General features: G+C 27.6%; 1 protein-coding gene across 1 annotated transcript in view; it reads left to right on the forward strand.

Moving 5' to 3' along the window:
* LOC129962014 (glutamate receptor ionotropic, kainate 2-like) overlaps positions 1 to 18,550 on the forward strand; it is a 220,625-nt gene extending 202,075 nt beyond the window's left edge. Inside the window, exons 14-16 of the mRNA XM_056075680.1 lie at positions 13,196 to 13,449; positions 15,659 to 15,705; positions 17,840 to 18,550. Coding sequence (XP_055931655.1) covers positions 13,196 to 13,449; positions 15,659 to 15,676 — 272 coding nt within the window. The 3' untranslated portion in view covers positions 15,677 to 15,705; positions 17,840 to 18,550. The remainder of the gene's footprint in view (positions 1 to 13,195; positions 13,450 to 15,658; positions 15,706 to 17,839) is intronic.
* The last annotated feature ends 8,122 nt before the right edge of the window (positions 18,551 to 26,672 follow it).

Below are 26,672 nucleotides of genomic sequence, written 5' to 3' on the forward strand. Positions count from 1 at the left end.
TGTTTGATGCATTTAAAATTAAACATTGTTAATGAATCAATCTTTCAGATTCCTTCTGAAGTACTTTTGAATTAAAATAAAACAGAATAAAGGAAATTAAAAATTTCTAATCCGCATAGCGTTACCCCAACTGGCGTAGAAAAAATCACGCATTTGCGTTACGTAACCGGCGAAGAAAATTCACGCATGCGCATTCTGTTCTGATTGTTGCCATGACAACGTTATCAATGGATGATTTAAATTATTTTTGGGTTAGTTACATGCTTTTGTAAGTAAATTGTATTTATGTTAGTTATATATTTTTTGTATATGCTTATAGTTTTAAGTACATCGTTTTTTAAGTAGTTTTTTTAAAACCTGTTTTCAACCTTTTATTTTAAACGATTCGTTTTATTTTCTTAGTGTTTGATGCATTTAAATTTAAACATTGTTAATGAATCGATCTGCTCATAATGAATCTAAGAAAATTTTGTTGACCAACTCTTGAGATATTACATAAATTAAAAAAGATATTCTTTACTGCCCATAAAGTTTAAACGCTGAGTGACTCTATTTTCAGTAATCAGATTATAAAAAAATGCTTTGTTTCAGTAAAAAATATTATTATATTAATTGAAGATAAATTCTTTTCACTTTAATTTAAAGCATAAATTCTACGGGTGCTAACAGAAAATGAGAGAGATACATATTACGTTATGACTGAATGCCTTTATAATATTATGAATGAATTATATGATAATCAAAATGTGAAGTTTTAAAATATTTTGATGAAGAAGCTATTAAAGTAGAAATTGCATAAAATATTTAATTATTAAAATTTTAACGAACATTAAGATTGGCGAACCGGCTGGTCGCCAAAGGCGGCTAGTACTTATAATAAAGCTCAATGTGTGTGTGTGTGTGTGTGTGTTGGCGCTCTACAGGCCAGGTCATTTGACATACAGCTATCAAATTTGGTACATGTATACCTTAGAGGTCGGGAATGTGCACCTGGGGTCCCTTCTTTTGAAATTTTAATTATAATTTTAATTATTAATTAAAAACTAACTTTCCCGCCAAAAAAATCTTCCATCTTCCCCACCGCCAACTTTTCCGCCAAAAAAATCTTCCATTTTCGCCACCGCCAAATGAGTAAGGCTTCCGATTTATTTTTCTCCCAACAGTAATGAGGCTAGGGTTAGTATTTTTCGGCGGATTATTTCAAACGATTCTGTTTATTTTCTTAATGTTTGATGCATTTAAAATTAAACATTGTTAATTAATCGATCCTTCAGATTCATTCTGAAGTACTTTTGAATTAAAATAAAACAGAATAAAGGAAATTAAAAATTTCTAATCCGCATAGCGTTACCCCAACTGGCGTAGAAAAAAAATCACGTATTTGCGTTACGTAACTAGCGTTGAAAATTCACGCATGCGCTTTGTGTTCTGAATTCCGCATTGTGTTGACGAATTATTATCAATGGATGCGGACTGGATTTAAATTTTTTTTAGGTTCGTTGCATGTTTTTGTAATTAAAATGTATTTATGTTAGTTATACATTTTTTGTATATGCTTATAGTTTTAAGTGCATCGTTTTTTAAGTAGTTTTTTTAAAACCTGTTTTAAACCGTCTATTTTAAACGATTCGTTTCATTTTCTTAGTGTTTGATGCATTTTAAAGTAAACATTGTTAATGAATCGATCTGCTCATGATGAATCTAAGAAAATTTTGTTGACAAATTCTTGAGATAATACGTAAATTGAAAAAGATATTCTTTAGTGCCCATAAAGTTTAAACGCTGAGTGACTCTATTTTCATTAATCAGATTATAAAAAAATTCTTTGTTTCAGTAAAAAATATTATTATATTAATTGCAGATTAATTCTTTCCACTTTAATTTAAAACATAAATTCTACGGGTGCTAACAGAAAATTAGAGAGATACATATTACGTTATGACTGAAGGCCTTTATAATATTATGAGTGAATTATATGACTATCAAAATTTGAAGTTTTAAAATATTTTGATGAAGAAGCTATTAAAGTAGGAATTGCATAAAATATTTAAATATAAAAATTTTAACGAACATTAAGATTGGCGAACCGGTTGGTCGACAAATTCTTGAGATATTACATAAATTAAGAAAGATATTTTTTAGTTCCCATAAGGTTTAAATGCTCAGTGACTCTGTTTTCGTTAATCATGTTATTAAAAAAATTAACATTTATTGACGAACACGAACACACTGATATTCACCGTTACTCTGATTAGATGTTATAAAATCGGAATAGATAAACATAAACGTGTAAACAGCTGTTCGCCGGTTTCTATGGCAACACAGCTGGAAAGGGAAAAGAAGTTTCCGAAGAAAATTCACGCATGCGCATTGTTCTGATTGTTGTCATGACAACCACTTTCAACAGATGATTTAAATTATTCTTAGGTTAGTTACATGCTTTTGTAAGTAAATTGTATTTATGTTAGTTATATATTTTTTGTATATGCTTATAGTTTTAAGTACATCGTTTTTTAAGTAGTTTTTTTTAAACCTGTTTTCAATGATTTAAATTATTTTTAGGTTAGTTGCATGCTTTTGTAATTAAATTGTATTTATGTTAGTTATATATTTTTTTTGTATATGCTTATAGTTTTAAGTACATCATTTTTTAAATAGTTTTTTTAAACCTGTTCTAGACCGATTATTTTAAACGATTCATTTTATTTTCTTAGTGTTTAATGCATTTAAAATGAAACATTGTTCATTAATCGATTTGTTCATGATGAATCTGAGAACATTTTGTTGACAAATTCTTGAGATATTACATAAATTAAGAAAGATATTCTTTAGTGCCCATAAAGTTTAAACGCTCAGTGACTCTATTATCAGTAATCATATTATTAAAAAAAATGCTTTGTTTCAGTAAAAAATATATTATTATATTAATTGCAGATGAATCATTTACACTTTAATTTAAAGCATAAATTCTACGAGGGGTAACAGAAAATGAGAGAGATACATATCACGTTATGACTGAAGGCATTTATAATATTATAAGTGAATTTTATGACTATCAAAATTTGAAGTTTTAAAATATTTTGCTGAAGAATCTATTAAAGTTGGAATTGCATAAAATATTTAATTATTAAAATTTTAACGAACATTAAGATTGGCGAACCGGCTGGTCGCCAAAGGCGGCTAGTTAAAAATAAAGCAACTTCAAAAAAAAAACGAATAGATAAAACTCTTTATCTAAAATTGATGGAAGAGACGTGCAATTATTTGTTAAACAGCTTTTTCAAAAAAGAAAAAAAATGAGAACGAATTATCATTCTTTCCACACATGAAGAGTTAAATAATGGAATCAATCCTATTTGTGCACTCATGAGTTCTTTCTGGAGTGAAATGTTCCTTTTAAAATGTTCTTTCTGTTTCCCAAAATAGTTTTAGCGGACAGCGGAACATTTGATGGTTATCTATGCTAAAAACTTTGCAAGAGCCCAAAAGCATTTTTTTTTTCAAAATTGTACCAAAAATCTTTGAAAACCGTTTTTACTTAATAACTAAATAAAAATTTACATTTTCAAATCAAATAATGTGTTTAATACTTTTCTAATTTTTCTACACCAACAAACTCTTTTTTCCTCTCTGATTTTCTCTTATACCTAAAAAAAATTATATTTTATGATCATCAGTGCTGGCTACTCGGAAATACGTATTTTTAGATTTCGAGTTGTTTGAATGAAATTAGGAAAAAAAAAAAAAAAAAAAAAAATTAGAAATTTCAACTGAACTGAGATATAGCAATGAGCTAGGATGGAAATTAATCTTTTTCCTTCAATTTTAAAATATTGCTTATCCCTTCCTATCTATCTTAAAATTCCGTACATGTCAACATAGTCAGGAAAAATAGAATTTTTGCTTGGTATAGAACATGCTATTTCTATTTCTATATAATTTTATTTAATGTTTTATTCATGTGTATTCATTTGTAAACTATTACAATAAAATTAAATTGAAGAAAATAGCAACATGACTCATTTTTCACTATTTTTAATTAGCAAAGTACAAAAAAAATGCTTTGCATATATGTAAAGAATTTCTGATTTAATTTTTTTAACTTTTTTTTTTTTGGTAAATAATGTATCATTTAAAACCCAATACCTTGTAACTGCAGCTTCTTTTTTCGTATAGGTGAATCGAAAAATCAAACAATATATTGTAGAAATTTCATACATTTGCAAGAATTGAAAAATGAAAACCATTTCAAATAAAAATGAAACATTAAGCACAACAGCAGCTTTGTATCTTAAATTTAATAGTGTATGCGATTATTCTTATTCAAAAACGTTACATTCTCGAACATCCCCTTCCTGATCTCGATCGTTAATATCAACCCTGCATACTCTTCTCAAAACATTATCATAAATATTCAAACTCCAAATCCTTAATAAAGTTCTTTCGAATTACGATTCTCAAATTATCTGCAGGTGATGCTTCATATTCCTGCGATCTTTCAAAGAATTTTCAAAAAGGAGATGTAACGAACTCCCCCCACGAAATAAATTTCGCCTTTACAACCGACCAATCAATAAGTTCCGGGCTCTTTGTTAAACTACCCCCATTCGGAGCGGTTCGCTATAGATTTCCGATAGCGAACGACTGATACGCCCTTTACCTTCGGCTCTTCAAAACACACCCATATTCATGCGAACACACACACGCACACGCCGACAGTACTAATTGGCTGATTCAGCGAAATTGTCCCCGGAGCAAAGTCAAAGAATTTGCTTAGCTGGCGTACCTGGACTGGTCTTCAAACTTCAGGCCAGAACTTTTCTTGTTTCAACGAATTTCTGTTGTCTTACTTTACCGATCGGTTTCTGGAGGAATTATTAGTGGCCCTCTGAAAACCTTATTACCCATAAAATGAAGTTCGGCTTTGATGTTTCGGTTTTCACATGAAGTTTGCTGCTAACGGAAATTAATGGCTCATATCGAATAGCCTTCAAGCTCGGTTAATTATTTAAAACGGATAGTTTATTCAGTTTCAGCCCGCTCAGCAATCTGTCCAATTTTGTTCCCATTTTCTCTGAATAGCAATTGTTGCTTTTGTATACGAAATTTTGCCTCAGTGGAATTTATTTAATCCAGGTTTCTATAAAAGAATACTTATTTATAACTTTTTTTTTATTTCTAGAATAGAATTCTAATGCATGGTTTATGAAAAGTCTTGGAATTTTTAATTATTTGTACTAGTCAACTGAAATAAAAACATGCATTATTACAATTGTGAAAATATTTATAAACAACAAAGATGTAATACAAATAAATGCTTACTTTTCCCTTTAGTAAATAAGTTTAGTTATTTTAGCATACAGTATTACGGATGCATTATTCCAAAAATATAATTTTACATTTCAAGAGGAGAGTATTTGAAGTAGTAAATTTCTGTCATCGGAACATCCATACTACACTGGCGAAAGGCTGTTTGATACCGTTAATAAAATAGGTATTAAGTTGGCGTACAAAGGCCCGTATTCCGAGGACTTCAAAATCCAGACATTAACATCATGTCATGTAGGCTCAATATTATATCAGAGTGTCAAATAACGTTTAAAATACTTTGGCTGTAAATTTACTGCAGTATAGATTCAAGTAAAAAATCTCAAAATTAAAATTCGTATAAGGTTATGAAACGAATTCGGAATTTATTTTTAGGATACTTCTTAATTTTATTATCAATGGAGCTATTAAAATTTTCCTATTTTGCTTCCTTTTTCATTACATAATAGTAAAAAATTATCGAGCATAAATGTTAACAGATGTAAGAGTCAAAAACAAATATCAATATATAGATGTATATTCAGCTATCGTCTGTATTCGCTGTTGTTTCGACAGACTTCGGACAATATCGAAACGCCTGTTCTCTTTTAGCTATTCCACATTAAGACAGTCGATTTTGGTAATGGCTTTAAAGGATAGGTTTATCAAACTATATTTGTGTATATTTAAATTATAGTTTTCGCTTCAAATTATAAAATCTATATGTGCCATGATTTGACGTCAATTAGTTGCAAAAAAAGTGGTTCATAACTTTGCTAATTTTATTATTATTATTTCTGTGAAGTATTCTTGCAATATTAGTCCTTCCTTTGAAGTACTATTTTATATATATTATAAAGACCGAACAGTATATGCAGGGATAAAAAGTAAAACTTTGTACTTTTATTTCGTAGATATTTGAAAATAGTTACTTCATTTTGGCAGGGATAATAAATGTAGCAAAGATTTCTTTACTTTAACCAATGTCTAAAAACCAGCCATATGATTTTATCGAATTACATTCTAATTTCTTTACACATAAATTTATTATTTATACCTAAATATTGAAAAAGAGTGCAGATTTGAAAATTCAGAATTCTGGACTTGTAAGTATGATTTTAATTTTTTTCTTTTCCACTCAAATAAGGGAATATTAACCATTTCTTTTTTCTCCAACTTTTGATTAGTTTGATAATGTTTTTATACAAATATTATAAACTGAAACAATATATGATAATTATTACAAAAAAGATCTTTGTAAATTTGAATTATTCTTTGAAATAACTACTGGATATGAATCCATTATCCGAGCTTAAAGATATAGTTACTAACTTGAAAGCTAAAGATAATGATAAGTTAACAAATGAAAACTTGATAAATAATCAAATTTTGCATAATTTTGTCCCTCTTTTTCTTTATACTTTTTTGTTTAAATTGTAATATTTTTCATGTTCGCAAAAACATAATTCTGTACTTATTTCCCCTCATTTTTAATTTGTTGGCATACAGAATACTTTTATATTTCTAAGTACTTAATGATTACTTTGATAACATTCAGAAATTTATTATCAACTAATAAATTCATTTAATTCCCGATCAATAAAAATATTTAACTTTCAAATTAGATGAGCCTTCATTTAACTCCCAATTTACAAATTTTATCAACTTCCTAATTAAATAGCCCGTCCGATTTCGGACATTTATTGTTATTTTATTTCCTTTCTAAACAAATAGAGGCATTTCAGAATTTGAAGGGTAAGTGAAATAAATGAAGTCATTTCTTGTATTTTAAATTATTTAATACTTTTATTTAATTGTAGATTTAAAACTAAAAATTCAGTTATTCTATATCTTGCATTAATTAACACTTAATAATAAGATAAGATAAGTTATAAAGAATTTAAAGCCACGTTATAAAAAAAAGGAGAAAATATATAATTTTTAAACTTTTTGATCATGAATTATAGATTTTAACCTGGAAATTTAAAATTACTTTTAAAAATATACTTTGTATATTATATTAAAAGCGCATCCAAAAAAATAATTTAATATTTAAATTCAGTTTCATTGATTAATATTTACTTCCCATTATAAAATAATTTAAAATAATTGCTCGTAAGAAGTGAGGAATTAGCATTACTTGATTTGCAGACTTAATGTCACCAGCTTTGAAATGATAAATACATATATCTAATAACTATATTTGTATTAAAAATTTGTAATAAAAAATATAAATTTGTATTTAAAATGTAAGAAAATGAATCCTGATTAAATTTACATAATACTAAATTTAAATTTCGATTTATCTCGCTACTCGCCCAATTTTTTAGTATAATTTGATAAGAAATTTTAGTTTATGTAGGAAATTATATATTATGAGCAGATTATATTATTTCCAGATTGCATTCTGACACTGATATATTATTTCCTAACATAGTCTCAATTTTTTTTTAAAAAAAATTACATTACGAAAAATTCAATTTTTTTAAATCACATTTTGCAAAATTTTTAACATGCATAATTTTAAAAAAAAGTTGGGTAAATTATTTTAGAAACAAGCATGCAATTGATTAGAGGCTTTAATCATATTACTAAAGCAAAATTTTGGAAAAGAAGCAGATTAAAAATTCAAAATCATAAAATCATAAAATATTTTAATACATGCAATCTTTCTGATATCACTATAATAGCTGACATCTGTTAATTTCTCTATTGTCTTATTAGCTTTAAAGCCTATATTTGATATCTGTATACATCAAATATAAACTTGTATTTAAAAAAGTAAACTATAATTTTGAAAAAAATAATGTGTCGTGTATTTTGATAAATTTCAAATATATAATTGCAGTTGAAAAAAATGATAAAATTTTGAAAAAAATATTAAAATTATTGATTACTCTTTAGTTTAATTATTTGTCTTGGAATATAAATTTTTTAAAAGTTATATAACATTATTCATATTAAAGTTTACAAATATTAATTATATATCACACTAGAATCGAGATTCGCTATCTATCATAGAAATGTTTAGCTTTTAATTAAGAAGCTTATTTTGGAAAAAGATATATATGTATAGTGTCAGTTTGTGTTTTGAAAATAAAATAAAAAAATCTTTTTTTTACCAGTAGTAGACAAAAACAATCTTATTTCTTCTGAATCACTTAACATCAGTATCAGATGCAGAGATATCCTGCTATGTGAAAAATGGTCTTTTCTGCCATATTTCAAAAATGCAATACTTTAAAAGTATGACAGGATTTTCCCTCTATCTAAGAAAATCTAGTAACTGCTGAGTAAATCTACCATTCGATATTTATTTTAGACTCCGCATGCTGTCCACTCAAATACAGTCTCGGCATGATATGTTCAAGAGACAAGAAGGAAATATAAATCTAGACAAATATAGCAGTCTAGATTTATCTTCCCTTGAAAAATAATTTCTGCGGCATATGAAGGTTGATCTGTTGATATATATATATACAGTTAGAGTTTATAACAAATATTTATTCCTTTTATTGTATCATTGCGCCGTCTGAAAAACATGATACATTTGATCGTTGGATAACAATGTATTCTTTTTCAACAAAATAACACTTTGTGAGTTTCGTGGAATTATTCAATTCTAACTTCCTCATTTTTATTTCCCATATACGCTTCTAGCTACGATAATCAGACAAATTCATTAAATATGTTTATTTCAATTTTTTTTATTAAATAGAGATGAAATCCATTCTTTGCCGTAAATATGATACTATTCACATATTTACGGAAATTAATTCATCAATTTCATTATTCTTTAAATAATTTCCCTTTCAGTTGGTTAATTATTATTTAAGATACTATTTCACACAATATGCTTCAAAAATATTAACTAATTAATAAAAAAAATACCTTAGTTGTATAATGTGCATATTTAAAACTTTCCACGCTTTTCCACATATTTATTAGTTCATGGCTATATGAAAGATTCGAGTGGTGAAGCGAGGTTTTGCTTTCATTTATTGTAGGGAAATAAAGTACACGCTGAAAATATAAAATAATGAGATGAAATAAGAAATAAAAAAGTATAACGAATTTTATTTCAATAGAGGCGCGTTAAAACAGTTGTACACTAATCTTAGTGATAATGAACTTTTTCAAAGACACTAAAATGTCATACAGTTGTTTTCGTTCCTAATTCCGTCTCGTCTTCAATTATTTGAACCTTATTTTTATTAGATGTGAACCTACATTTTATCTTACGTATTGAATGCTGGCAGCACCAAAGATGGAAAGATGAAGTTGTGACAAGTTACTTTCGATTCCTTAAGAAAATATGGAAAATGCTTGATATGAAAAGGAAAGATTTATAAATATTGAATGTGCAAATGATTTTAATAAATATTTGGTCATCTGACCAAAGCTCAAATTTACAAGATCCTACCTGAAAAGAATATTGGGAAATTTTTAAGATGGGCGACAAAAAAAAATAATTATAATTAAATATGATAAATGTACAAGTGATAAATGTAAATATAATAAATGTACAAAGAATTATAATCTTTTTTCATTACTCCTTTTCGAATTAAAAACTAATTTGATGAATTAGGCTGACATATTTCTGGTCTTATTTATTTGACACAATTTGTTTCATATCATGTTTTACAAACAAATATTAATGCAGTTTAAATTTTACTTCCAAATATGCAAATTTTTACACAAGTTAATTTGAATTGATTCATTATTAGACGAAAAACATAAAAAAAAAAAGATCTCCCCCTTCCATAATATTGCATGTCCCACTAAATAGCGTTATTTTACATTTCTCTTACCAGAGATCGCTGCTATATTAGTTATTTTTTCACTGTTTTGTTTCGTTTCCGAATATTACCTAATCACATAATTTCAATACTAAACAGAAAAAGAAAGAAAAAAGGGGAAAAAATTCAAAAATTGTAAGAAAATTTAATTTTTAACAAAATACTTTAATTTCCATGCAAAATTGTTGCTATTTTAGAGATTATATACATATTTATTTAATCTTATATAAGCATCCAATACATTATTGAGACGCCAAACAAGAAATAAAATTACATAAGAGAAAATAAACTAATTTTTCAGAAAATGCTATAATTTTATTTTTTTTTCCTCCAAGAAAATGTTGCTGTTTTAGTAATTATTTACAATTTTATTTCATTTTTTAATAGCAACAAATCATTATCACATTATTTAGATACTAAACAAAGAAAAAAACTGCACCAGAAAGTTTCTATAATATAGCAGGATTTGCGTTTTACGCACAAAAAAATATTGGTGGTTTTAGTGATTCTTTGCAGTTTTATTTCATTTTCATCCGTATTGAGTATATTGTGACATATTTCACTTTGCCTCTTTACCATCATATGATTCCACTCGCTCTGAATCCAAATATTATTCCACGCCTACCCTAAGGCAAACATTTCTACTGGGGCTATATATTTAGGTTAGAAGTTACATGGAAAGGTTATGAGGATAAATATGTATTAGAAATCAGATATTTATACAAGAAGTGAGCTTATCAGAATAATTGAGGTTAAAAATAATATTTGCTGCTTCAAATTTCTTCCCACAGCAGGTTCTTACAGCTTTCGGCCATCAGAAAACGCATTGTTGGAATCGCATCAACATTGCAAAAGTTGGAAATATTTATAAAAATAATTATGCAAAACACTATAATCAATAAAATTAATTCTTTCTATTTTCAAATGCCATTATGTTATTTTAATAACAATTTTGTTTATGCTTATTATGTAAATATTCATTTCAACATGAATAATGCATTCTTTTGTCGTAAAATATCATTTTAAATCCGAATGACCTTGTAAATTAATGCATTGAGTTCTGGCTATTATCATAATTTGGTTTTAGCTTTGAAATACGCGGAAATATTTTATTTTTCAATTATGTTAGATCGAATATTTTTTTTTGATATACTGATTTTATTTAATTGAAAATGCTAATTCAACGTATTACTTATGCATTGACATGTAATAATATGATACATAGAATACATTTAGTTATTAAATTTTTATTCAGTTAGTAAAAAACATCGTGACATAGACTGAAATACATTAAGATCGATTGTGTTTGAGACAAATAATTGTTAGGTCAAATGTAGTGATAGAGGAAACTGAAGCTTGCAAGATAAAGACATTAAGAAACATTTAATAGGAATGTAGAATACTAACTTATATGACATTATTTTCATTAATAATTACTATTATAAGCCTTGAAATTATCTAAATATTGATAGAATAAACAAGATATATGAAGTTGAAAACTATAAAAATTATTTCAAATCCATACCGTAATATTTTAATTCTTAATAAATGTTATTACAGTATTGTGTATGAGGATTTGTTTAGTTACAGTAATTAAATTGTGCATTTTATAATTCACAATAATAATTTTTATATATTTATCAGATTCATAAAAATGCTTTCAAATTTCATGAGCAGAAAACTGAAAGTATGAAACTGATACATTTAAATTTGGATTCTCTTAGACAAATGAAAATCTTAGAAAATGACATTTTTTTTTCATATTAATGATGCAAACTATTAAATGGAGAATAAGTCATTGAATGGATTTATTCACATCTCTAAATTATTTGGCCAAATAGTTTTAATTTCTATTTATAAAAAATATAAAAAAAATAATGTTCTTGTTTTTTAACTTTCCTTCTTTTGTTTCTAATAGATTTTTTATTTAATAAACTACATTAAATTCAATTTTTGCTGTCATAAATATTATTAGAATTTTCCTTTTTTGTAGCTAAATACTTTAAATAATTATTTATATTAATAATACCGTAATACTTCATATATAATTACTTTTTATCTTTTCTTAAATTCTCTTAAGAAAGTCCGATATATTTTATAGCGCATTTAGTCAGATAACTAAGAGAAAAAAATTAATGTGTTTCGAAGTAACAACAGTTGATTACTAACTTCATTCAATTAAAATATCCCCCTTATCATTTGCACTTATTTTTGACCTAATATATAATTTTATACCTAAATATTTCGAGAATTTATATAAGAGTTTCGAGCTTTATGGAAAAAATAAATATCATTACTTTTTTAGTATTTTCAGTTTAGGTGTCCTTCTTAACAGGAATAATGAAAATAAGAAATAAAAGAAAAGAATATAATTCTTTCGTAAACGAAACTATCAATTTTATTAAGAAAATATTTTTACCTTTATTTCAGTATACCTTATTAATTTTCTTCTTAAAAAACAAGAATGCTATTTATCTTGCCATTCTAAACTTATTTCAAAACATATTCTTTGGTGAGAATCAGAGCCAATGAATTATTTATATTATCTCTGTAAAGTTGTTCATCTATATTTTTCAATTCTTTTGTCGATACTGTCCGTCAGAAGAATCATTGTGTTCTTGGTATTTTTTTTTTTTCCATAGAAGAAATATATCTTTTGTACTTTAATATTTTTTTTCTTTACTGTCTAACAAAGTAAAGGCAAGAATGCAAACATTTATTACGGAGTGAAATATTTGTTCATCTCCTAGTAAGCAAGAATTTGAAAGAGAGAAAAATCGTTGATTTTTCTCATGCTTCCATGAAACGTTTTCTTTTTTTCTATTTTAAACTTAATGTCTTGAACCAAAAAATAAATGTAGCAATTTCTGACGTTCAAAAAATATATTAAACCGAGATATTCGCCGTTCCGAAAATAATGCAAGCTTCTAGTTTAAACCACAGCAGAGGAAAAGACATTTCCCTTCTTTCTACATCTGAGGAACATTATCTGCTTCGAATGCTTCCAAAATCGCTTACTTCACGCACCAAGGTGATCTCAAACTTTTGAAAGGAGTTTACTCTTTTTTTCCTCTTCCACTTTATTCTAGGCTCTCCCTACACCACGCCCTTCTCCAGCGTTATTCTGAGGCTACAAGAAGACGGTGTCTTGCATGAACTAAAAGAAAGATGGTGGACACCGGAAGGTGAAACCTGTCCTCCAGAAGAGAAGAAAGTGGGGAAAATCACGAGCGAACTCAGTTTTGTGAATGTTGGGGGAATATTTCTGGTGCTTCTTGCTGGAACTGGAGGTGCATGTGTCTTGGTGGTGATCGAATTTATAACTAAAAGCAGGCACCGCAGAGTAAGTATTGGTTTACGTCCAAAACACATTACAAAATAATTATGTTCCCTATATTGGGGATTTTTTTCTAATTGAACATTTATAACTAATTCCCTATATTTATTATATTACATTCCTTATATAATTATAAATCAGCAGTTATTATTTTTTTTTTTAATTTCGGAGCATAAATTCTTTAAATTGAATATCTTTCCAATTAAGGTTTTGCTGCGAATTTATTATAATTATTATATCATTACAGATGATAAATTAGCTGACTTTTAAAATCTAGAACATAATTTTTTTAATCAAGCCTTTACAATCATTTACCTCTAATTATTAAATTACCTATGTCATTAAAGGCTTGTAGTTTCCAGTCTATTAACAGCAAAAAGATTTTAAAAAGCATAATTGGACATAAAAAACTTGGATTAAATTTGGAACATAATTTTCAGTAATAGTTTTTGCTGATTCCGTACACAATGATTTTGATAAGCCGTACTGGATCTCTTTTGGTTTCGGTTTGGACATTTTTAAAGCAATAAAAAGCTCAATGATTATAACAAATATCATGTATAGCATATATTACTTTCTAATGTAGCTTGCTGTGTAGTTTATCTTTGGAGACAATAAATAGTACGTAGCAATAATGGATATTACTTACAAGTTAAAATATTTTCTAGTCCCGATTCAGCTCGAAGTTGATCCAGAAAGTCTCTATCAGTAATAATAAAATAACACTGCTTATTTTATTTTTTCACCCCTTTAGAATAGTTAGAGTACATTTTTAATCATATTTTTATAACACTTTCATAAAAAAATCTCAGGAAAGAAAATCTTTATTACTTTTGTACACAAGAGGGCATAGGGAAAGGTTTCAATGGCGATGGGAGATAAATATGTAGTTATAGAAACTCCTTTCTTGTAATAAAGTATATATATATATATATATATATATATATATTTATAGCCATCATTATTAGTTATGAAAGACTATTCTGATGGCAGTTAGTTTGAAAAATTACTGCAGAATAGTTACCAATGTCATACAGTAGCATCAGAGGTAAACTGAATGATATCATGGTGGCAGACTGGAGGAATTATGACTGAGTCCTAGGGAGCCCTGCTCTTCAGTAGTCTCGTTATCAATAGTGTTGTAGAAAACAGCATATCATTACTTTACACACCAAGGAAGCGAGAACCAACAAGTAAACCGGAAAGTTCTCATCTTCATTTTTGGGTTGTTTCTAGATGGGAGCAGTTCGCTAAATTGAAGATTAAAAGGAAAATAGAAAATATCACTAAATGCTGAATTAGAGAACTGTCATTTATCTAACTAATGCTTGCCACTTATCTAAGTATGGTTTTTAAAACATGAATATATCATTAATTTTAACTTAGAATAATATTCAGAATCTATCTTCGAATGGTAAGAATTTATTCGGAATACAAACAGATCTAAAATAAAGGATAAAATATCTGCATTTAATCAGTCTTATACATATTTACTTATTTTACCATAACTTCGTATTTACATTTAAGTCCCAAGCTTCTATATGAGATTATTTTTCCAAAGATAACGGAGCATTTATTTATAGCTGCATAAATGTGGCATGTGCATATTTCGATGTTTCTAATTTTTAATTTTTCAATTTTCTTAAAATTTAAAAAAAAGAATATAATAATCTCTGCTTTTAAGAGTGAGGTTTATATAGTAGCAACTAATAAAATTGCATTAGATATACATTTTAACATATGACATTAAACAAACTAAAACCGTTTTGCAGTAAAATTAATCGTCTGGCAACGGAAAGGCAAGATTAGATTCTATTTTTTTATTATTATTTAATCATTTTTTTATTATTATTCAAGTGCCCACGTCTCGCTATTAAGATTCGAAAGCTTCTAGAATGATGTATCTTCATTTTTTAAAAACTGTATGTGGTAAGTTGTTGCTGTGATTTGTATAAACTATAAAAAAAAATATTGATGAGATGTATGATGCCAAATCTGTTGAGATATTTGTCGATTTCGAGATGAAGCTGGCGAATGTCTTTTTCGACAGTCTCTCAGAAAATTCCAGACTGTAGCCAGAATATAAGAAAATTGTGGGTCATAAATGTTTTTTTGTGTGTCATTTTCTAATTAAGCCCATTCAATGCACAAACGATTACTGGAATCGGCAACAAGTTTTTTTATACATCTCTTATATGGAGTTTCTTATTTACAGAAAAGACGGCGAAGGTAGCAATGCAGAAAGTGTTCCTGGGAATAAATGTAAGTAGAAATTGTATTTGGATAGTAAAATGATTTTTTTTTAAATTTTATTAAATAACAAATGAAATACGATGAGTATAAATCGTAAGATTTATAAATTTAATTAAAATATATGAATCAAACCACATCTCCTTTACTTATTGAATTGAATTTTTCTTGTCATTAAATCAAAAGCTTTAGTATTTTTCGCATTTAGCAATAATGCGCAAATTTCTTCACAAGCCATTTTGCAGATTGCTTTGCAGTAGTGTTCCGTTTCCAGTACTCATATCCGTCAAAGTATCCTTAAGTAGTAAGATAATAAAAGCTGCAGATATTGTATTTAATTTCAAATAGCAAAGTATTACATTAAAGTAATAACTTTCATAAAGTTACTCTATAGAAAAATGATGGAATTGATTCTCTATCAGGAAAAAAATCAATGATTAAAAGCTAAAATGGAAATCATTACATATGTATCATGTTTATATTATAATATAAAATAATGTCTTCTAAATTTAATAACATTGGTTAAATAGATGGCTTGTTTTACAAATATTTTAACGTGTGTTGGGGCAAGTATAAAACTTATTATGCTCAAAATTCTATTGGCAGCATATTTTTAAACCTAGAATGAATCAATCCAACTTTTATTTCAATTGAAATCTTTTGGCTGCAGGAATAAAGAATATTGCCTTTTTTAATTACACTACCTACAAATTTTCAATTAGCAAATTTTCGATATTTATGTAATGTCTGAAATATCCATTTAAGGAATTGTTTTTTAAACTGTGAATCAAATTGACTCTCCATTAATTTGACTCATGAAATTAAATAATTTCATTAATAAAACTTGCATTTAGAAAACTGCTTACAGAAAATATCCAAAAATAATTGTTTAATATAATGAATCAGTCAGAAAGGCCATTTTCTTTATTTGTTGGCCCATAATGAAGGCTATATTAAGAACGCCAATATCCATCTTCAACACCAGCAAGAAGGTTTGACATTGGACCAGAACCACATACACAATGGATACCTTCATTATTAACTTTCTCATAATCATCTAAACACGAATACTATTCTCTTCCACTGAGGCACTGCTTTAATAAAAGCGGCAAGAGAATTTAATTTAAAACCAAAATAATCCTCACACTTACTAACCAAAAGCAAATTATAATCAAATACTCCAGAGGACACATGGGACGAATTTTAATCAAATATCACGTTTAATTTATTGAAATCGGACCGAAGATATTTTAACAACTGCATAGAAAGTGAATATTGTGCCGAAATAAATAAATAATTATCTATTATTAATGAGTTCTATTCTTCAATTAAACAGAATGTAAGGTATTTAATTTTATAATACATTAAGGAATCTTAATTTGGTACCCGATGAAAAATTCGATATCTTGAAAATTAATAGTAGTTATTTTGTAGTCTCCCATAAATAGGTAGATTGGGAATTTTATAACATTGACTATATTATTTGATTTGACGCAAAACTGTACAATTAATTTTAACAAAGACAGAGGATACTCGGCATGGTAAGGTTACGAAGGTAAGGCTATTGAAATGGGGAGAAACAGAGGCAGCTGAAAGAGAAATGGAGAAATATTTTGACTCAATTAACCAATATGCATAGCATTATTGAATCAGAAGCAAGCATTGTGAAAATTCTTAAGCAAAATTAAATGTAGAGCATATACATGATTAAGTTATTTTATGTGCTGTTTTAAGCGAGAACCTTGAAACCTCTCTGGAGTTTTAAATTGCAATTTCAGAAAATGCATGTCCAATAAAGGAATCAATCTTAATTTAAAATCAATGGAAATTATGTATGAGAAAAAATAGTTATTAATAAGGAAAAGATAATTCATGCTGTTACATTATTAGAAAATTATTCAAAAAAATAATTTGTGCAATTTTTTTGTAAAAATTAAAAAAAAAATGATTTTTTTTTAAAAATTCAAAACATTTGAATTATCTGCCCATCTGTGATGTGGTGAATTTTTTAGGGAGGGAACAAATTATTTCTTATATGGTAATATTGAGAGATTATTAAAGTGCAATAAATTATAAAACTATTTTTTAACATTTTTTAAAAATATTTTTAACCTAAAATTTTAGATTGTATTCTTTATATCTCCAGAAACGAAAGCGGGCTGACCAAAAGATTCTCTGCATATTAAAGGCAATTTTAATGCCTGACCAGTGGTGCGGAAAGTTATCAGAATTTTCAACAAACTTCCAAATTTCGCATATTTTTATGAATATAACTTGGTGTCAGATAACATTGACGTAAAAACAGTTCCTTTGCGATATGATGATGCTCGTTGCGTATGTGCTCCTGCTCTCCTGACGATTGCTCTAACCTGGAATATTGCACTTGGCATCAAATATCGATGCTCTGAATGGAATTATTGAAACTAATATGCATATTTCTCCAAAATGTCAATGTAAAAGTAAGTGTATTCCATTTTACAAACTTATGTGTGTATGTGTTGAAGTAAGCTGTTTCTTATATGCTAATGTGGTACAGATAATGCACTTTCGAGATGTTGCAGGAAACAATTTTTCTGAACCATAGTGGCAAACTTATGGCAATACCGTACACACCCGCTTATAAATAAATTCCAGTTGCTTTCCCAAATGAAAAAAAAAATAACCATAAAATATTAAATAAAACTACTACTTGTTCTTTGTTTTTTAATTGAATGATGAGAATTGTGCAAACTAAATTTCCAGTAAACAACATAAAAAAATATCAGAAAAAATAGTCCTTCATAAAAATGTTACATTCCAATTTAGCAGGTAAGCTATTTTGGTACTCTTTTAAAGCCATTGTTGCATGGCAAAGCAAAAGAACATGCACATTTTCATAGCATTGTAAATTCTAATATTTTGCATAAAATTTGTAAATACATATGCAATATTTTATTCTGAAAATTTCAGAATATGGTCTAGGACTTTATAGACTAAACTAAATTTCATTCTAAGAAAAAATCTAAATAAACAAAATAAATGTATTTATATATTATTTTCATTTTCGTTACGGTAATTTTTTTTTAGCAAGCATTATTTCCAAAATCCCAATTTATGCCGAGTATGTACGGTATACGTATTTTGAAATGAATTGTGTGGTAGAAGAAATAATTCATATTGTAATTAATTTTTAAAAAAATTGTTTGTGATGTGAAAAGAAACTGCATTGTAAAAAGCAGTTAAATATTTTAACAAACTGGAGAAACACTTTTTTCTTTTCGTTATAAAATACTGATAATAATGTATTATAAAAAACACAAGTATTTCTTAGTGTTCCACTTGTAGTGTTGCTAACTAGAGTGCTTCAAATCTGTTTATGATTTTAGGATTTTGTGAAAATTTTAAATAATTAATGTGATAAATTAATCTATTTTTTTCTAATTAATCTAATCTTCTATAATTTTTACATTAATTAATGTAAAAATGATGGAAGTTGTACTAGGAATTTCAAAAATTATCAAGTTTCTTAAAATGTCAAAGGCTTTTCTTACGAATCATCGGAAAAGGAATGTAGGAATTAAATAAATAATAAAAGTATAATTATTGGAAATGAAAGAAGTAATTCCTATTTATATTTATGTGATCATAGATTTATTATATTTACAGAAAGTTTTTAAGCTTGAGAAAAAAAGAAAAAAAAAAAAAAAGATCAGAAAAACAAGAAGAATCATCTGCAATCCCTTCTGCTCATGTCGTTTACCTCGCAATATTTTGTTATTGCTTTCTTTCTTGTCGGAATATATACATATAAATACAAATGAAACATTATTTAATAAAAGTTTTAGCCAATCTTTACAACATTTCTGTTGAATATTGTTTCGAAACTTATAAAAGGCTTCACATGAAAGATATAGATGAAAATTATCCTATAAAAGGATTAAAAATATTAAATCCTTCTCAAAGAATTTATTTGAATTATTACCAATTTAATAACTTGAAAGGGCTAAATGTAAAGGACAACAAAATAAAGCTATATTTTGACAGCTATATTAGTAGAACTTACATTTTAGCCAATTTTAAAACGAAACAATTCAGTAAACATGATTTTAATGTATAAAGTAGAAATGGTATCAAGTTTCCAGAAAATGCCAATTACCTGCGAAATTGAAGTAAATGCATAAGAACAGTAAAATTAAAAAAGAAACGAAAACTCAACCTTTTTAAATTTCATCTGCAAATTCGTCTATTTCTTGAATTATGTATGCTATCTCGACTTTCTGCTGCTATACATATGTGAAGCAAATTGTATTACAATCTTAAAATATTTCTATTCTCGGATTTTGATGATTTTTAAGGCTTTACGCCTTTTGAGGACAGAAAAACATACTTTTGAATTGCGTTTGTCAGGCAGTCTCTGAATATGATGATTTAAAAAAGAAAAGAACTAAAAACCCGGAATTTTATTTATAATTCTTACACCTACAAATTCTACATTGGAACCAAATTTCAGGCCGTATATGTTTAAGGGAAGTCCATCTGTCTGTCCGTCCGTGTGTATAAGAATACAGTATGGTAAAATAGCACTAATTTAAATGTATCACATTTTGTCTATTATTTTATTACCAGACATGTTAATGTAAATCAAATTTTGGACCAAATCCACTGAAGAATTGACTGATTGATTGTATTCTAATTTGCTTATCCCAATACACGTGGGTATAACCAAAATAAAGTTAATAAATAAAATTCGGTGCGCGCTTTTCACATCAAAATTATAGCCTCACATGGAATTTTGGGCTTACTAGTATCTGTATTATGATATAATAATCTGTATTATGATATATTTTTAAGGTCCTGTTAGTTCTATATACGATTAAGTACGAAATATACGAAAAAAGCGAGAAAGTACAATCTTGTTGATTATAAATTACGTATTCTAAAATGTCAGCCAAAAACTTTTAATGAGTCCAAATATTCTTTAAATGAATTAATTGTACCTGCATTCATCAGCTTTTGTATTGAAAAGTCACGATTTTAATTCAAAATTGAAATTAATAAGAATTTTAATTATTTATAAAATCATCAAATATTGAGAAATCATTTAAACTATCTGTTGTTGCCCGGTATATTTGTATATGCAGTTTCTTTTCACAATGCGTTTTTAGTTTAGTTTCTCTTGATAAAATTCTCATTTATGAATTGTGCTAAATAAAAAGTTCAATGCTAAATTCTAAGTTTTCTAGGTAGTCTTGAAGTTGTAATTCATATATTATAAGACTTCATACCTGTACCTGTACTTCCTTTATATCAATATTGTGTGTATTGCATGTTTCAAAATTATGTAAATGTATATTGTAATCCCACCATGTGATTCATGGCGTCAATATTTAAAAAAAATAGTTTTTTCTTCAATATGTGCCTTCCAGCTGAAGGATTTGTGTATAACTAATAACTGTAATTAAATCATTTTTAATAAAAATAGGAGCAATTTCTATTATCTTTCAGTTATATGCAATTTATTGCCCACTTGGAAAATCGTAATTATTTTTCATTGTATAACAAATTGAATTATTTCAGGGCTTTTTTTCTAATTTTATAAAGGACCATTTTCAATTTCAGTTTTAAATTGTAAAAAAAATAACAGAATGTCAATAAGTATGCCAAAATAACGTTTATAATACAGTTTTGAATTGCTTATGATAGTTTAAATATATGTGTTATTTATAGATATATAATTGAGAAAATGTTTTTCATGTTTCACCAAAAATAATTTGAAAATCTTTAATAGCTGTTTTATCTGATCTATGGAGGGAAAAACGTTATTTTTTTTTAATTCGTTGCTTGATTTTATGTGTGTAAAGTGTTAATTTCTTCTCATTCTTTTAAAAAAATCATGTATCTTCTATTTTTTTTTAACAAAATATAATCTTTCCAGTTTTGTTATTTGATATGTATTTAAAATTTCTTTGCAAATCTTTGATTTATGTCTCAAAAATTACAGTATTTAAAAATCAGAAACATATTTCTTTTCTTCAGTTCTCAAAAACTTGATTCTCTTCAAAGAAATAATAAATTCATCCTAATATAAATGTTGCCAAAATGTGTGGAATAAAATTGAATCAGTTATTTTTAATCCCGTTATTTATATAGCAAATATATATAACTCACCTAATGTGAACCTTTCATGTACTTGATTTGTGTATTTCTCTTCAATGACGACCACATAAGAAGGATATGCTGGCTGTACAAATGAGCAAATTAAATTTTTAACGAGACTATATAGATGTTTTTATATAAAAAGGAAACTTTTTGTAAAAGTATATATGTTATGTGTGGCATTGTAATGTATAAATGTAATTAATTAAATAAAGATGTTTTAACGTTGTCATTTCCATGTTTTCCTTTTATTCCTTAGGCGCGAGGCATTTCAAAATAAATCAGTAATTTATTAGGAATTCTAGTTTTTCAATGACTGAGTAATTTAAGGTTCTGAATAAAGTACATTTAGAAGATACTGTCTAATTTTTTTTCTGATAAATTACGAAGAGTTATAAAATTTTCTCGATTCATGCTGCCTTTAAAAAATACAGATTTTTCTAATACACGACTAAGTAAAGCTCCAATATGGATTTTTTTTGCATAATTAGTCAGTAATCAAATTAATAGTAAATAATTAAAAAAGTGTAATAAAAATATAAAATATAATAAAAACACGAAATGTAATATAAAAATAATAAAATAAATAACACATGGTGATTTTTTTTTCAACTGAAACTGTTCAGAGATCTCTATAGCTGAAACTATTGGCTGGAAAGCCCCAAAATTTAGTTGGGGAATTAATGACGACATGGGGAAAAGGAATCCGAGAAAAAAAAATATTAGTTACAAAACTCAACGACAGGGAGTTATTATTATTATTATTTGGAGCTTTTCACATAAATTGGAGATATAATTACAAAATAAAATTCATGACTATGTCTAAAAAATGCAGTAAACATACAAAAGAATGAAATAGCAATCATTTTACTAGAAATGTGTTTTATTCAAGCAAATCATTCCTCCTAATGGTTTTAAATAACAAATGAAAAATAAATTTGGAATTAATGTTCAATTTTATTTTATTTTCTGTCTATTTTTCTCTAAACAGTAATTTCATTTTCTCTGCGAAGAGATCGACAATTTTCAATGCGACCATCATTTTCATGGCCCAAACATTCCATTCTGTAAACAACATTCTCTACGATTGATCGCAACATATCACTAGGAATGCTAATGAGAGTCCGTGGTACGTTGTTTTATTAAACTCACAAGTTCGACACTCCACTGACAAGGAGAAAGAAGCGGCCATGCAACAGGAAAACAGTGATTGATAACCTTTTCTTCTATAAAGTGTTGTCTCAATTTTTTGTATCTATCGACCAATGTGTGATGATGTTCCATCCTGCATAAAGATTATCATATCCAAGCACTGCATTTGTTGCAGTTATGGAATTACAAAAATTTTCAATATATCTTGATACTTTTGCGTCTTGACTGTACATGTATGCGGTCCTGATTGGGTAACAGTCTCGTTAATGAATGGTCCGATGATGAAGTCTGCATTTAAATCACACCAAACAGTTAGTTTGTGCGAATGGAGTGGGATTTCATTAACCACATGGGAATGTTCGGAATTCAGATTCTGGAATTCTGAGTGTTAACAGTCCCTTTCAAATGAAAGTGGGCCTCATCAGTCCACAAAATTTTCCATGGACAAGAATCGTCAACCTCCATACCTGGCAAGAAAAGTCAGAGCAAATGTAAATAATTGTTGTATTTTAATTCATGCAGGCAGGTAATTTTATAAGGATAAAACTGGAGAAAACTTTCCTTACTGTTGAAGCACTTAAGTCGAGCTGTCGAGCAACTGATCGTGCTCTGCTACTGCCAGCAGAGCACCAGTAAACTGGATGCTTTCAATAACTGCAGTCGCAACGTCAGTAACTGTTTGTTCTGATACTGGTTTCCGTCCTCTATCTTGCCGAAGAGCAAAAGATCCTGTTTCTTCAAATTATTGAATCATGGATATCAATACATTCATCCATAAAGGGCCTTTACGCAAATTATGTAGATTTCTAAGTTTACGAAGAGCAGCCGCTGCATTACATTGACCAAGATAAAACAGCTTCACAAGTAACGCACTTTGTGTTAAAGTCCCATCTTACAGTCAACTAATGTTTCCGAATTGCTGCTTCTTTTTATAAGCCAGATTATTGTATCTACTGACGACTACGTCATCAAGAATTTACATTTTGCAGTTTTACTTGCCTTTTCATGCAAACTTTCAGTTGAAATAAAGAGTAAAATGCCACTTTGTCACCAATCGGAAGAAAAACTATTTTCATTCTTTAAATTCTCTTCATTTTTAATTCTCTTCTGATTAAATAATAATGAACGGCGAATGAAATAAAATCGAACATAAATTCCAAAATTGTTTTTCATTTGTTATTTTCAACCATTAGGGGGAATTATTTTCTTGAATAAAGCATATTTCTTGTAAAATGACTGCTATTTCATTCAATTGTCTGTTTACTGTATTTTTTTTAGACATAGTCATAAATTTTATTTTGTAATTATATCTCCAATTTATGTGAAAAGCGCCAAATTCGCGAATGTCGGTGAGTTTTGGAACTAATTTTTTTAGTGGATTCCTTTTCCCCATGTCGTCATTAGTCCCCAAACCAAATTTTCCGGCTTTCCAGCCAATAGTTTCAGTTACAGAGATCTCTGAACAGTGTCAGTTTTTAAAAAAAGCACCCTGTATATAAAACAAATGGAACAATTATTTTTAACAGCGGTTTGCTACACCGAACAAATCAAATTGATAGCTCATTATTGCACTAAATAAGTTGATCTATCAGTTTTTTCCACCTGGTTTTTAATTCCTTAGGGCAATTGGTAACAGATGCATATTTATGCAATATTTTATAAATGTCAAGTAAAACAACCTGTGTTGCTCATAGATAAGTCCTAAAGTTGCTCATAGATAAGTCCTCTCTCATCTGATCAACTTTTTTTCAGAAGCTCATGACCGTATCATACCATTGTTTCTACGAAGATATCCATTGCATTCAACGTCATAATGCTGAGATTTCTTATACAATTAATGTACCACTAGTGACACATTTATTTATTTATTTATATAAAAAATTCAGTGACTGTAAAAGTTGAATCTAAAAATGATTCTTTTTATCTTACAAATGCATACACAAATTTAGTATTCAAATGCATATATATTTTACGCAGTCCTTACTGATGGAGCTATTTTAATAATGTGGCAGCTAAAGTTCTAAGATAATTATTGAAATAAATTGTAGCAAACTATTAACTGAATATACAGACTATCATTCCATAAGACTTTTACCTTAGTTTTCAAAAATGTTTTGAAGATCAAAGTTAGATAAGGGACTTCCTTTGTAGTTAATGATGTACCAGATAATGGGTATAAATGATAGTATACCTTTGTCACATGAAATGCATATAGGCATTTCATGTGACATAGGTATTATGAGTAAATATAAAATAATATCATCCAGATTTTGTTTAGGAAAGGAGCAATGAATATATTTCCGATAAAGAAATAAAAATTTTAATGGCTTTCAACAAATTATGTTTTTGAGAAACCAAATTTCAAACAGGATATTAAAATAAATAATGACTACAAATGCAACTTGAGTATAATTTGTGCTTGAATTGAAGGAAAATGAAGACCGGCATACTGAAATTGATTCCAGTGAAACAGGCGAAATCGTTGCAGTAATCATCACCAAAAACAAATCAATAGATACTTATTGTTTTCTATTAATACTCATATTTTTTAGTACACAGAATATTTAAAACTTATAACAATTCTTATTACATATTCATTTGCAAATAAAAATTGTTAATATATTCAAATTTGTTTATTCTTTTTATCTGAGCTCTTCATTTTTGGGGAGATGCATTGATTTCTTTTTGGATGCATCGTGATTTTTTTTTTCTATAAAAGCCAATTAGTGACATTATTATTGCTCTAAGAATACAATTGAATTTAGAACAAAAAGGAAGTTGAGATGTACTGACTCGCTGTTTGAAAATTCAAAAGCATATTCTTCTGAACATATGTCATTGCTGCCCAAGTAGAAGATAGCGGTAATATTTTACAATAATCCATGCTTCCTAAACTTACGTGTTTGATATTTCAATCTGTCGATGAGTCACTACCGTATATTTGAGAACAAATAAACTCTCCATTTCCATTTGATACTGAGAGCGAGGGGTAAGGGATTTAGAATAAAAATGCTATGATATCAGATCGATTCTAAATACCTCCTTAATAATTTAGCCCAAATAAATTAATTTTCCAAAGTTAAAATATGTTGAAGTGATTTGATTTGACATGAGTAAAAATGATAAAAATGACTTATGCTTTCAGCCAGAATTTATTGCTAAACAAAACTATTGCAAGAACTTTTATTAAAAACTGATTTGACATCCCAGCATAAGTTTCTAAAACTTTTCTAACTAACTAAAACTAACTTTTTAAAACTAAAACAAACTTCCCAGTTTGACTGATATTTTAAATTTTTTTCATGAAACGTTATTTATACGTATTTTAGTCTTAATATCTACAGATAACCACATTTTTTTATAACAGAAAATTCTGAAGAAACTTAAGAAATTGAGCCAGAAATTTAGAATTTAAAAATTTATACTGAAAACTATATATATATATATATATATATATATATATATAAGTTTTATTGGTTTAATAAAACCTCATTTTCAGTTTCTGTTAATGTAAATTACCCTTTCCCTTAGTTAAAACATCACAAACACTTCAAACGAAACATAAGCTTGATTTTATTGTCTGCTAAAAGTTTGTTTTTTAAAAAATAGCCGTACAAAAAGAAAACTATTTAACATATTCTCTGCCGCGACTCAGGTCTAATATTGCGACCACCTATCTAATAGGAGGACCC

The sequence above is a fragment of the Argiope bruennichi genome, chromosome 2 (genome assembly GCF_947563725.1).
Source record: "Argiope bruennichi chromosome 2, qqArgBrue1.1, whole genome shotgun sequence".
Lineage (NCBI taxonomy): Eukaryota > Metazoa > Arthropoda > Arachnida > Araneae > Araneidae > Argiope > Argiope bruennichi.